This window comes from Notolepis coatsorum, assembly GCF_963971535.1.
Source record: "Notolepis coatsorum genome assembly, chromosome: 11".
Taxonomy (NCBI): domain Eukaryota; kingdom Metazoa; phylum Chordata; class Actinopteri; order Aulopiformes; family Paralepididae; genus Notolepis; species Notolepis coatsorum.
In genome coordinates, this window is record NC_140175.1 from 4,652,397 (window position 1) to 4,667,396 (window position 15,000).

At 45.7% G+C, this 15,000-nt stretch overlaps 1 protein-coding gene across 2 annotated transcripts in view; it reads right to left on the reverse strand.

Annotated features, from left to right (window-relative positions):
• clip1b (CAP-GLY domain containing linker protein 1b) overlaps window positions 1-15,000 on the reverse strand; it is a 92,700-nt gene that overhangs the window by 47,330 nt on the left and 30,370 nt on the right. For both annotated transcript variants that reach the window (XM_084324228.1, XM_084324227.1), the window contains 2 exons: window positions 9,063-9,160; window positions 578-652 (listed from right to left, as the gene is read on the reverse strand). In XM_084324228.1, the coding sequence (XP_084180354.1) occupies window positions 578-652; window positions 9,063-9,160 (173 nt within the window). The remainder of the gene's footprint in view (window positions 1-577; window positions 653-9,062; window positions 9,161-15,000) is intronic.

Consider the following 15,000-nt stretch of genomic DNA (forward strand, 5'->3'; position numbering starts at 1 on the left):
ATGAATTAAAACCCCTGGGGGTCTGAGCAGCTGATCCAGGGTCTGTTCTAGTGAGTGCACACCCCACTCGCACATGCACCTACACAGGAAAATGCGCGCACACACACACACACACACGCACACAGTGTATACTGCACCGTGTTGCTATGACACCCGCATCCCTCACACACACACACACACACACGCACGCACACGCACGCACACACACACACACACACACACACGCACACTTTATTTACACAATATGTAAACAGCACGGGGGCCTGGCTTGGCGTGGTCACTCACCATGTGGTCGGCACACACCTTTACGTGTCATCAAAGGTGGCCGTCGCAGAGACCACATGTAAAGGAGCTTGACCGCGACACCTGATGATGACCCAGGTGTGGGTTCTGTACAGAATGTCATTGTTTTTTTAATAATATCCTCAAACTAAATCCTCAATTTGAATAAAGTGATTAATCTGATTAAATGAGTTTTTGTTTTTTAGTTACTTCCCCCCCACTGGACACACAGGGTCCTCCACACGGTGGTTTACTGATTGACACCCTGCGCCTCCAATCAGCTCGTCCTCCTTACCCGAGTCTCCAGTGCCGCCTTCTCATTGGTCAGTTGCTGGAATGACTGGGCGGTCCTCTCCGACTTCTCAGCAGCCTGGAAAACACATAGTTTAAATCAGATGATTGTCCTCATTCTGAATGAGACAATATTCAGATTAAGATGTTTACATGAGTTGCATTATAGATAATTATCCCATTCGTATTCCTTTATGAGACGGTTGGTTGGCCCTCTCTGAATCTCTGAAATCTGACCTCTCTCATCGAACCCTGGACCTTCTAGCTGTGAGGCGACAGTGTTGACCACTGCACCACCGTGTGTGGTTAACACTGTCGCCCTCACAGCGAGAAGGTCATGGTCTCCCGGGCCTGTCTGTGTGGAGTTAGCATGTTCTCGTAAGGGTTTCCCCTCCAGAAAAAGAGATAAACCCAAAGGAAAAACATGAAGAACAGATCGCTAGCGCTGTCCCTGATGAAGACGGACAGGAGACAGGAGCACTTGGATTGGTCCCCGGGCGCGGCCCCACGCCGCAGCCTGTGTCTGCTCCAGGCTGCCCTCGGGGGGGGGGGGGGGGCACAGAGACTCTGCAAGGAGGGTTCTGCTCAGCATGAAGCAGTCTGAGATCAGGCAGCACTGGTGTGGACTCAGACTACAGGGAAAGCTAGCTTGTTTGGAGTTTGCTGACCACTCGGTCTCACACTTCCCTCCTTTACCCAATTGTTCCTCTGATTTCCTTCCCCTTAGTTTGTCCCGCTTCTCTGTTAAGTGCCTTGGGTTTCCTATATACATTTAAGATTTTATTATTATTATAATTATTATTAAGACCTTATTTGGAATAAGGCAATCATAAAACTCTGTTTACATAGCTATCTTTTATTCAGTCCTCCTTGTAGCTCCACGTCATCTCAGAGTCGTCGTCGCTACAGATTCTGAACCGAGGTGGTCACGTTGACCTCTATCTATTCCACCTCCCGTCAGATATGAAGGTATTTGACAAAATTAGTCTTTCTCCTGTTTGTTCTGACTCATCCTGTATCCTTCAGATACCCGACAGATACCAGACGGACACACTGGAACAAAAGCGTACACGTTCTAAAGGTGCTGCACGAGGTAGAAAACATCCCCTACTCCTTTTAAACTCCTGCTGCATGTAACATTATATATATATAACATTTATAAGTAGGTCATAACATTGTCCTATTTATAAATGTTACACTGTATTATTTCTGATTGATGTTTATTTAAGTGAATTCTTACATAACTCAGTGTTTACCACGTGACTGAAAGAAGTACATATATATATATATATATATATATATATATATATGTTGGTCTTTGCATAATTATCTCAAGGAAATAAAGGAGAGGGCTGGCTGGAGGGATAGGGTTAGATGAGGAGAGAGATCGACAGAGAGAGAGAGAGAGACAGAGAGAGAGAGAGAGATCAACAGAGAGAGAGAGATCAACAGAGAGCGAGACAGACAGAGAGAGATAGAGAGAGAGAGAGAGACAGAGAGAGAGAGAGAGAGAGAGAGAGAGAGAGAGAGAGAGAGAGAGAGAGAGAGAGATGGACAGAGAGAGATAGACAGCGAGAGAGAGAGAGAGAGAGAGAGAGAGAGGAGAGAGAGAGAGAGAGAGAGAGAGAGAGAGAGAGAGAGAGAGAGACAGACAGATAGAGAGAGAGAGATAGACAGAGATATATACAGAGATATATACAGAGAGAGAGATAGAGAGAGAGAGAGAGATGAGAGAGAGATGGACAGAGAGAGATAGACAGCAAGAGAGAGAGAGAGAGAGAGAGAGAGAGAGAGAGAGAGAGAGAGAGAGAGAGACAGACAGAAATAGACAGATAGACAGGGAGAAAGAGATGGAGAGGGAGAAATGAAAGGAGAGAAAATAACAGAGAGAGATAGAGAAGAGGAGAGACAGAGACAGAGAGACAGAGAGAGAAAGAGGAGAGATATGGAGAAAGAGGAAAAAGAGGAGATAGAGGGAGAGATGGAGAAAGAGGAGAGAGGTAGAGAGATGGAGAAAGAGAGAGAATGCTCAGTCATACAGTCATCCTGGTTACATCCTACTGTGAATATGAATTAAAACCCCTGGGGGTCCGAGCAGCTGATCCAGGGTCTGTTCAAGTGAGTGCACAGCCCACTGGCACACGAAAATGCACACAAACAGCACGTACATACACATGCGTATATACACTTCATTTACATAATATGTAAACAGTACAGGAAGCCTGTTTCACATGGTCATAATGTGGTCTTCACACAATTTAATCATTTACGTAATATGCAAATATTATAGGAAACATGTTTCTACACCCGAGACAAGGATCGTCGTCTATGATCCCTGAGTGACAGAGAGGCAAATCTGACCGGCCTGTCGCTCTCTGACCTCGAGAGAGACCTACATGTACTGAACAAGTGCTCAACGCCTGATGTAATATTTTTATTTCTATTTGTGTTCTTTTGTATTGATGTTTATTTTGTTTGTTATTTTAGGTTTGTAAGAGATTTAGTTTTATGTATGATATTGTGAGGAAGGGGCAGGACTAGATAAGCATTTGCTTCCTTCTGCTCCTTCTCGAACTAATTTGTTTATAATTTTAATGAAGAATGTAAGATTTCATTTTAAATTTGTTTCTTTAGTTCATCATTTTTATTGTGTTTTTTTATACGGTTGATTGTTCGAGATAAAATAAACGCAACTCAACTGTGGTGGAAAATAGCCGAAGCTAATAACTTACTCACTACCCACCTTCAAAACCACTCTCAAAGAGCACCTACGGGAGACTGCAATTCGAAACTGGCCCCTGTAAATGTCCTAACCCAACCCCCTCCAATGTACAGTAAATGTCCTAACCCAATAATACACGAGACCCTCTTCTTGGGACCAAGTAAGGTTTCGTCGATAATCCAATGTACAGTTAACCCCCGCCCCCCCCACCCCGCCTACCCAACCCCCCCCCCCCCCCCACCCACCCAACCACCTCCAATGTACAGTTTGCCCCCCCCACCCCACCTACCCAACCACCTCCAATGTAGTTTGCCCCAACCTACCCAACCCCCCCCCTCCACCCCACCTACCCAACCTCCTCCAATGTACAGTTTCTTCGTCACATGTATATACTCTCTTTTTTACTCTTTTTGTATCACAAACAGTACTGTATTTGCAAATCTGGTATGTCATAAATGTATAGATGTAGCAGTACTGTCTATCTGTATGTCGTGTATGTCATATATTATTATGTTATGATCAATTGAAAATGGGGGACCCTGATGTAAACAAGACGAAAGTCTCTCTCTGGTCTGCATCCCCTTAACAATTGTGTGTATTGAGCCGTACTGTATTGTACCCATTCTGCAATCTGTTAATAAACTTTTCAATCAATCAATCAATCAATACTCAGTCCAAAGAGACCTAGTTAATACGATTTATTAACTCAATCAAAGTATCAATACAAAATAGTCAGAGTTAGGCTGGATGACTCTCCACGAGGTGTTTAGGTAGGGCACCCGGGAAGAGAGACCCCTCACTGGATCTTGAACCATCTTTATACATACTGTACAAACTGTAAAGGGTGGGGGTCAAAGGAATGTGACATCTTTGGGGACATAATGGCTCGGAACTCAGCAGAATCTGCATATGGCTCGCTGATAACAAACTATCATTACACCTGGGTAAAACAGAGTCCATTCTCTTCGGATCAAATAACAAACTCAGCAAGACCGACGGCTTCTCAGTTACAGTGGGTGACAATATTGTCACAAGGAAAGAAGAAATTACCTACCTGGGTTCCATCCTAGAGGCAAATCTTTCCTGTGACAAGATGGCATCCAATGTAATAAAAAAAAGTCAACCAACGAACTCGTTTCTTGTACCGGATCTCCTCCCTGGTAAACAAGAATACCCTGAAGACTCTGGCAGGAGCACTCATTCAAGGGTACTACGACTATGCTTGCACCTCATGGTACCAAAGCACCTCAAAGGCGCTAAAAACAAGACTACAAACATCACAAAACAAACTGGTCAGACTACTGCTTGACCTTACTCCTAGAACCCACCTCACCCCTGCCCACTTTGACAACCTAGGATGGCTTAGAGTAGACGACAGAGTACAGCAACTTGCAATGGGCCTGGTCTACAAGATACACTACACAACTAAGGTACCCATGTACATGTCGAAATACTACCCAAAGGTCAGTGAATACCACGATCACAACACCAGAGGGAGCTCCACAAATCATGTTAAACCCAGATTCGGCTCAAACAAGGGACTAAACACGTTTCGCAATTATGCCACAATAATGTGGAACGCCCTACCCAAAGCTGTAAAGGAATGTGAATCACTACCCACTTTCAAAACCGCTCTCAAAGAGCACCTACGGGAGGCTGCAATTCAAAACTGGCCCCGTAAATGTCCAAACCCCCCCTCCCTATGCTTGCACCCCCCGCCCCCCACCCACCCCAATTTCTCTGCGATACTTGTACAACGAACGTTTCGCGTCGGACCAGTTCTCACTGTATTGTACCCATTCTGCAATCTGTTAATAAAGTTTTCAATCAATTCAATCAATCAACGTTGTCGTTGGCCTTACAAATACATTTGATTTGATATCGAGAATCTTGTCAACAAAAACCGCGACAAAGAATTGTGTTCTTGTACAGAACCAGAACCAGCTTCCATATGATTAGTAAGAAGAGGGTCGTTGAAGCAGTTTGGATCAAAGGGATGTCATTTATAGACATGCCGCTGCTTCCACTCTTAAGACCCCTAGATTCAGTCATTCCTCTCTCAGATGTATTACTGGCGATAGCTACGGTACTCACCATTGTGTCCTGTGTGTGATGAGGTCGCTTGGTCTTCTATGGCAGAGAGACGTAATGAACGTTGGTATTTGTTTTTCCAATAAAGCCCTTATTGGAAAGCTGCCAACTTACATCATAACGTTGCCGGGTTGGAACTGTGGACCCTGTCTAAATGCCTGGCTGACGCTTAAGGTCCACCAAGCATGTTCTGAATTTGGAATCGAATTCCATGTCAGTGCTCTGAGTCACTACAAGGCTGAGAAGCTATTCGCAGACCACCTTAAGATGGACCCAACACTGGAGTGTGGGAGTGGAGATTGAGCGAGCCCACTGAAGGGGGAAGTAATCAGTCGATGGACGGCCAAGACCCATGGTAGTCAAACTGCTAGGCGACGAAGACAAGAAGGAAATCCTTAAATAAGCTAAGCAGCAGGGCGGCTACGTGGCGTAGTGGGCAAGGCGCTCGCCACGAAATCTGGAGACGCTGGGCTTGCCTGTTCGAGCCCAGCGCTCCACATTGCTTTCAGTTTAGCTGGTCGTCCGTACTAATACACATTGGCCGTATTAGGGGGTGGGAAACTGATGGGTGGGGATCGGGCGTTGTGGACAGCGACTCCTACAGGTCGGTTGGTGCGCCTGCGCAGTAGAATCAGGAAGTGTCGGGGGCAGCGTGAGCCTCCCACGCGTTACTCCTCGCCACTGAGAGATCGAGCTGCGCAGGTGAAAAGATGCGACTGCTGTTACCTCAAGTACCGGAGGGGACTTGTGTTATGTATGACTTAGTCCACATTGCAGCCGGCTTGTGGGAGGCAAGAAACAGCGTTCGTGACAGGGGAGGGTTGAATTGGATGATACGAAATTGGGATGGGAGGAAAATATAGAAAATGGGAGAAAAAGTGGATAAAAAAAAAATAAGCTAAGCAGCTTGAAGGGAACACGTTTCTTCACGAACAAGGACTCATCTGAGAAAGTGTGTCAGCGAAGGAAGGAGCCGTTACCTCGGCTCAAAGAGGCACGTGAACCCGAGGGTGGAAAGAAATCCCAACCTGAGCATTTAATTTAATTTCAAACCTTTATTTCAACTCGTAAGACACTGAAGTTACGCTCGTTTACAGCGACGACGAGCTCACAAAACAAAGACACAGTTTATCAGCAATTTCATACATATAGGCTCAATAAATAAGAATAAACGATAAAAAATCAGCTAAGACAAGTCGACACACAGTGGTCGGAGATCATACTGTTAAATGCAGCGAGAGAAGGAAGAACCTTCAGCTTCAGAGTCAACATGACAAACTGTGTGAATGTGGTCGAATGTTAGCGTTGTATCTTGCTAACGTTGTGTAATGTTAGCTTGGCTAACACACATTGCTAACGTTGTGTAATGTTAGCTTGGCTAACACACATTGCTAACGTTGTGTAATGTTAGCTTGGCTAACACACATTGCTAACGTTGTGTAATGTTAGCTTGGCTGACACACATTGCTAACGTTGTGTAATGTTAGCTTGGCTGACATACGTTGCTAACGTATATTGTTAACATTGACCTCGCTAGCCTAATGTTTAGCTAACATGTTACCTTGAGATTTGCTGTGTGCACGTAGCAGCGTGAGCTGTGATTGGTCTACTTGTGTGGGGACGGACAGAAGGCTCACGGCCAGCACCACCAGGGGCGTAATTAACGGGGGGGACACGGGGGACAGTTATTGTCCCCTGCACTTTTTTTTTTACCGTCCAAAACAATGTTACACGATAATAAACGGAGACGCGACGCGGCACTATAGGACCACACGGAAAACGGCTGCTTGTTCCCTCTCTGAGCTCAGGTCTCTGACGACCTGAGCTATTGTTATGCAAAGACCAGTAGCCAGGTGAGTACTTGGCGAGGGACGAGTCGCATTTTTGTGGGACGAGTCGCATTTTTGTGTGCACGCGCCAAGTACCGACCTGGCTACTTGTCTTTGCATAACAATAGCTCAGGTCGTCAGGTGTGTTCAAATACATAGGACGGAACACACAGAGCCCCCGGCCCCCTCAACCTCAAAGTTTGGTGTGAACGATGGTCTGTGTGATTGCCATCAAATGCAACAGCATTGCTTGGTGTCTGTGAAATATTTGTCTGTGACCTCGTTGTATTTAAAAGCCTCTGTTGTTTTATACATACAGTATGTTGTCTACTTGACCCTCAAAGTGCACCAGATTGATGCATTTAACATTCTAAATGTTCAACATTTTCGCCGGACCACCTCATTAACACATTCCTGGACAACCACGTATATATACGTTATTGGGCGCCTTCCTTAAACGGCCAACCACGTATATATACGTGTTACCACTCGGTTTTGCTTTTATTCCATTTTAATATCCTACTCAATGTCACGGAGCTGTATGTTGGCTGGAAACGGCATATCGGGACTCCGAAATTGCAGTACTGGCCAGATCCTGGTATTGGCGCTGTCTCGATAATGCAGTTTCCCTTGTTGCAGACCGGGTGTCACCTTTTTCTCACTCCGGGTTAGGTTTTCTGTTAGCCCGAAGCGAGGGCTTCAACCGATCGCCAGGAATACTTATTGAGAAGCCAAATTCAGTATGCAGTAAAGGAATATAGCATCAGCCAATGGACATATCGATCTACCAGATGGCGATCAATAACTGGGAAATTCTTTTTGGAATCCAACCGGCCACAGGTAAGAGCGATTTGACGTCAATTTCAATCTGATCGGGCCTTGTTCTCATAGCCATCCACCCGGTGAACGTATGATGTGGCAATAACGAATGCCGTTAATGGTAATCATTCAATAATCAGAAACGACTTCCCCCGCCCCCCCCCCCCCCTTTCATGCATTCATGGTGGACCATGATACCGATCATATGCATTTAGATTTTTAACTCTAGCTTGTGTAGGGCCGAAACGCCAATCGATTTAACGTTATTAGCTTAGCGCCCTATAACTAGCTTTGCAGGAATTACCCTAGAACATTGCGCTATATAGTTCATATTCACGACGCTATAAAATGGGAACGTATTGATGAAAAAAAAAATTTCTTTATGGCACATTGAAGGGAAGGTTTATACTGTCAATTGACAATGACAATGGACACATAGCAATCATATAAAATATAGATTTAGCTCTACAAACAACCCCACGCACAGTGAAACCTTGTAATGAAAAGCTGGCCTCATAGAGTGGGATTAGACGGGCGCCAATGGCCCTGAATGTGTTAAAACACAGTGCAACTAGGTATGAAATCACCAACGCACCACTGACCACGCCCCCAAATGTGTCCCCGCCCCCATTGAAAACAAAATGACGCCCCCTTGAGCACCACACCATAAAGGCTCCACCTCTACAGTATCAAGGAGGTCGAACTGCAGTGATTTAGGAACCATGTATCTAATCGCAAACAGTTTGTGTACTTAGGATTGTACAGAATCTAGCTCGTCAGAATTTAACATGTTACCTCAAGGATCTATCCTTGGTCCCCTGCTCTTCTCGATATATATTATGAACGACTTATATTTCATCTCTAAAAACATGTTTTTTTTTAATCCTCTTTGCTCATTATACTAATATTTCTGTCAGACAAAACATATAAATGCACATTGATGTTATGTTGGGTTAAATAATCGTGATCTCAATATTGATAAAAAATAATGGTGATTATGATTTTTGCCACATGGGAGCAACCCCTACCTGAGTCAGCCTCTCGCTCAGCTCCTTCTCCCTGCGGTGACTCTCCTCTCGCTGGGTCTGGACGTCTGTGCTCCGCTGCTCCGCACTCTTCTCCAGCTCTGGAGACACAACAATCAGCATCAACTAGGGCTGAGCCCAAACGTTCAGACCTTCGTTCGTTACGTTGGCGTTCGCATTTAAATCAACATTAGACATTTTAATAAAAAAAAAATTTAATACCTTTTTTAGATTTTCTTTTTTTTTTGTGTGAAAACATTGATCATAAATGATGTAGCCTATAGTCTGCATCCGCTCGGCGCTCCATCAAGACGTCACCATCACTTTCGTCCCAACCGTGAGCCCTGATTGGATGATTCATGTTGACGAAACTGACGAGTTATATTCATTAAAGAAAGTTGATTTAATTTTTTTTTAAAAGACTAATTTAATCAAATTAATCACTTTATTCAAATTGAGGATTTAGTTTGACGATATTTTATAATTGTATAGAACAAATGTAAAGATAATTTTTTTTTGTAATTAAAAACGAAGGTTCGAACGTCCGTTCGAAAAACCCTGACGAAGTTCGAAGCCCAAAAACAGGCTTCGGGGGAAACAGCTCTAGCATCAACTCACACTCTGCTATTTATAAGCAAATCTCACGCAGGTTGTGCGTCTACAGTTTCCACAGTCACAGGCGAGAAGCGGGACGAGCCCACTGTCTGATGTTCACGCCAGTTTGTGAGGTTCGCCTCTTCCCTGGACCTTTAATTCCTGTTCCCTGGACCTTTAATTCCCTGTCTCCTCACCTCACCAGCCCCCACCCTCGCGTTGTCGTTGTTTATTTATTACTGTGAGGTTCGCCTCTTCCCTGGACCTTTAATTCCTGTTCCCTGGACCTTGCATTCCCTGCCTCACTCCATTCCTTTAAGGTACTGTGAGGATTATGTGTTTGATTGGTCCGTGCCGAACACACACTTCTAAGTCAAGTATCAATTACCATCACGCACCTGATGTGTGTTCTAATTAGCGCCCCTGTTGGCTTTAAATACCTCGATCTCCCCCCCAGTCCTCGTGGGGTCGTTCTCTATCTGTAAGCTCCTACGGGAGATTCTCTATCTGTATCTGTTTCTGTATTCTGTATGCTGGTTCATCTCCGGCGTGAGACGAGGTGCCAGCCTTCGCCACCTGTCGCCGTTTGCCTGGAGTGGGACGCAGCCTGCGCTCTCTAATTCTCTACGGGAGGTATTCCAGTGTTCCACTCCAGACCCCGCGCAGACGCGCTCCTACAGCAGACACGCTCCACTCCAGACCCCGCGCAGACGCGCTCCTACAGCAGACGCGCTCCTACAGCAGACGCGCTCCACTCCAGACCCCGCGCAGACGCGCTCCTACAGCAGACGCGCTCCTACAGCAGACGCGCTCCACTCCAGACCCCGCGCAGACGCGCTCCTACAGCAGACGCGCTCCACTCCAGACCCCGCGCAGACGCGCTCCTACAGCAGACGCGCTCCACTCCAGACCCCGCGCAGACGCGCTCTTCAAGCCGACGCGAACCACTCCAGACGTTTAGCCGGCGCGCTACTACTCCAGACGCGCATCGCTCTCTAATTCTCTACGGGAGGATGCGTCTCTCCGAGCCGGCGCGCTCTCCGAGCCGGCGCGCTCTTCAAGCCGACGCGCACCACTCCAGACTTCTAGTCGGCGCGCTACTACTCCAGACACGCATCACTCTCTAATTCTCTACGGGAGGATGCGTCTCTCCGAGCCGGCGCGCTCTCCGAGCCGGCGCGCTCTTCAAGCCGACGCGCACCACTCCAGATGTTTAGCCGGCGCGCTACTACTCCAGACGCGCATCGCTCTCTAATTCTCTACGGGAGGATGCGTCTCTCCGAGCCGGCGCGCTCTTCAAGCCGACGCGCACCACTCCAGACGTTTAGCCGGCGCGCTACTACTCCAGACGCGCATCGCTCTCTAATTCTCTACGGGAGGATGCGTCTCTCCGAGCCGGCACGCTCTCCGAGCCGGCGCGCTCTTCAAGCCGACGCGCTCCACTCCAGACGTCTTGCCTGCGCGCTCCTACTCCATCCCTGTAAGCAGCTCTGGCCCTCGCCCTGTCCAAGGCCTTAACCCTGTTTTCTCTGTCCCTGTCTCCAGCCCGCCTCCCCGGGCCTCTGTCCCTGTTCCCCTCTCCAGTGCCCCTGTTCCTGCCCTGTCCTTTGCCCTGGCCCTGTCCTTTAGCCTTAGCCCCTTAGCCTGCTCGCCTCTTTTTTTTTTTTACTTTGACCAGTCACCTGGTTCTTTTAGCGTTTATCGCTTTTTCTTCGCATTCATACTTGGTCAAGTTCGACCGACAGAAGCAGGCTGAAAGGGTTCAGATGGGGGGGAAAGACACTCTGGGAAAGGCACGGCTGCCGTCCGGGATTCGAACGCGCTCAGCCCCAGAGTTGTCCACGGCGCTGAAATAGCACTCGCGGTACGTGGTGAGCTACTGGAGCTCCCCTGCCTGCTCGCCTCTTAAAGGCACAGTGCCAATTTTCCCTAATTCTTGTTTCCAGTATTTTGTGTTCTCCTTTAGCCTTAGCCCCTTAGCCTGCTCGCCTCTTAAAGGCACAGTGCCAATTTTCCCTAATTCTTGTTTCCAGTATTTTGTGTTCTCCCTTAGCCTTCCCCTTAGCCTGCTCGCCTCTTAAAGGCACATTGCCCTTTTTCCTTGTTCCAGTATTTTTGTGTTCTCCCTTAAAGGGACAGTGCCGATTTTTTTGTTTGTATTCAATAAATGCCCTGTTCTTGGCTTACTCTCATACCTGTCTTGTGTTGTGCGATTGGGGTCGGTTACAAACCATAACACAGTTAATTGTATTGTTAAGGCTGTCAAAGTTAACGCGGTATTAACGCGTTAACGCCAGATTCTATTAACGCCACTATTTTCTTTTTTTTATCCACTTTTTCTCCCATTTTTCTATATTTTCTCCCATCCCAATTTCGTATCATCCAATTCAACCCTCCCCTGTCACGAACGCTGTTTCTTGCCTCCCACAAGCCGGCTGCAATGTGGACTAAGTCATACATAGCACAAGTCCCCTCCGGTACTTGAGGTAACAGCAGTCGCATCTTTTCACCTGCGCAGCTCGATCTCTCAGTGGCGAGGAGTAACGCGTGGGAGGCTCACACTGCCCCCGACACTTCCTGATTCTACTGCGCAGGCGCACCAACCGACCTGTAGGAGTCGCTGTCCACAACGCCCGATCCCCACCCATCAGTTTCCCACCCCCTAATACGGCCAATGTGTATTAGTACGGACGACCAGCTAAACTGAAAGCAATGTGGAGCGCTGGGCTCGAACAGGCAAGCCCAGCGTCTCTGCATTCATGGCGAGCGCCTTTCCCACTACGCCACGTAGCCGCCCAACGCCACTATTTTTTTAACTCAAGATTAACTTAAAAAGAAAGAAAAAAATTACTAGACTTCACTCAGCTGTATTATTGATGCTCTCATTGATACTATGTTTGTTTCTGAAGTGTGTGTGTGTGTGTGTGCGTGTCTGTGCGTGTCTGTGTGTGTGTGTGTGTGTGTGTGTGTGTGTGTGTGTGTGTGTGTGTGTGTGTGTGTGTGTGTGTGTGTGTGTGTGTGTGAGATATAGAGAGAGAGGGGGGTGAGAGAGATGAGGAAGGGGCAAGAGAGAAAGAGAGCTGGGAGAGTGTGTGTGTGAGGGAGAGAGGGGGGTGTGTGAGTCCTCAGCCCTTGTGTGGGTGAATGTAACAAGTTCCTAACGTTTTCTTTCCCCTATTATTTCATGCACACTTTATTCATTGTTTTAAATTATTATTTTCTTTTAAGTTATTTTGTGCATCACTCTGTTTTGAATTTGATGCAAATTTGCACGAGCGTCATCCTTTTGTGTTAAATGGCTGCATAAAGCAAACATTTGTTGACTCGCATGTTGATAAGAGTATTAAAACTTGGAACTTGAAAAAGATCTGTTTAAGGTAAAAAAAAATAAAAAAAATGCGATTAATTTGCGATTAATCGCGAGTTAACTATGGACAATCATGCGATTAATCGAGTTAAATATTTTAATCGTTTGACAGCACTTTTGTTTGCACTGTTTATTTTCTCTCACATTTTTATATTCAGGTTACATTTTATTGTCTATATTTACGTCTTTCTACTGTAGAATAGACTTTATTGATGCCGAGGGAAATTCAAGCATTCAAGCTCACAATGAACATTCAGGTAGAGTCAAAAATCTAAAATAAGAGTACACAGTCAGAGATATACATGCTAGAATATGTATATACATTCTAAAATATACAGTCCAAAAATATACTGTAATATACAGTAAAAACGTACAGTAAAATGTACAGTGTAAAATGTGCAGGAATGTACAGGACGTTTTTTGTTGATTATTTGTCACATAAAACACATGTAGATATACAGGGATATATTACCCTGGATTAAGTTTCAGTTTATTTAAAAAGGACAGTAGCTACACATTAATAAACATTTCTGTAAATGTGTGGGTTTTTAGCCAGCTGGCTAATTATTCGCAACTGTCGTCCTTTTGGCAAGATGTTAATATAACACCGACCTTATACACCTAGAACAGAAGCGTTAAAAGTAAAACACAGTATTTACAACACAATCCAACATAATAGTAAAAGCAATAATAAAATACACAATGAGGGGGCGCCAGAGTGGCGCACCACGTAACGCACTGCAGTGCAACGCGGCCGTCCCGGGTGCCTGTTATTTTTAGTAAAAGTAAAAAGCAACTCAGTAGCATTGGTGTCCACCTTCAGCCCTATTTCTAGAGATATGCGTGATATTGTGAACAAATACTGGTACATTTTAAAGTCAGATCCTAAGATCGGAGGTGTGTTCCAGGAACCACCCAAATACTTCTACAAACGGCAACCTAACTTAAGGGACCAGTTAGTTAAAACAGATTTTCCCAAAAAATTTACCCATTTTATGGCTAATATTCCAAATGGCAATTTTCCATGTTTGTCTTGTACCCAATGTCATGGCATGATTAAAGAGAAATTTTATTTACAACCAAGTACAGGTAGGAGTATCGCTGTTAGAGGCCGGATTACCTGTAATTCTGATTTTGTTGTTTACTTGCTTAAATGTCCTTGCAACCTTTACTATGTTGGAAAAACAAGAAGACGTTTTAAAAATCGAATTTCGGAGCACAAATGTTCTATAAGAAGAAATGACGAGAAGTCTTCAGTTGCAAGGCACTTTAATAAGTTAGGACATGATATTTCTGGCTTAAAATACATGGGTATAGAGCAGGTCTTGAGACCACCAAGAGGCGGCGACAGAGACAGGCTCTTGCTACAAAGGGAATGCTTCTATATTATGAAGTGCTAATGAAGGGGGGCGGCTACGTGGCGCTCGCCACGAAATACTGGAGACGCTGGGCTCGTCAGTTCGAGCCCAGCGCTCCACATTGCTTTCAGTTTAGCTGGTCGTTCATACTAATACACATTGGCCGTATTAGGGGGTGGGAAACTGATGGGTGGGGATCGGGCGTTGTGGACAGCGACTCCTACAGGTCGGTTGGTGCGCCTGCGCAGTAGAATCAGGAAGTGTCGGGGGCAGCGTGAGCCTCCCACGCGTTACTCCTCGCCACTGAGAGATCGAGCTGCGCAGGTGAAAAGATGCGACTGCTGTTACCTCAAGTACCGGAGGGGACTTGTGCTATGTATGACTTAGTCCACATTGCAGCCGGCTTGTGGGAGGCAAGAAACAGCGTTCGTGACAGGGGAGGGTTGAATTGGATGATACGAAATTGGGATGGGAGAAAATATAGAAAATGGGAGAAATAGTGGATCAAAAAAAAATATATAATTAATATACAATAAAGTGTATTAAAATATGCTATATGTGCAAAACCGCGGCAGGAAAATACGATAAAAGTTATTATTACAAGATGGCTGTCATGTAGGTG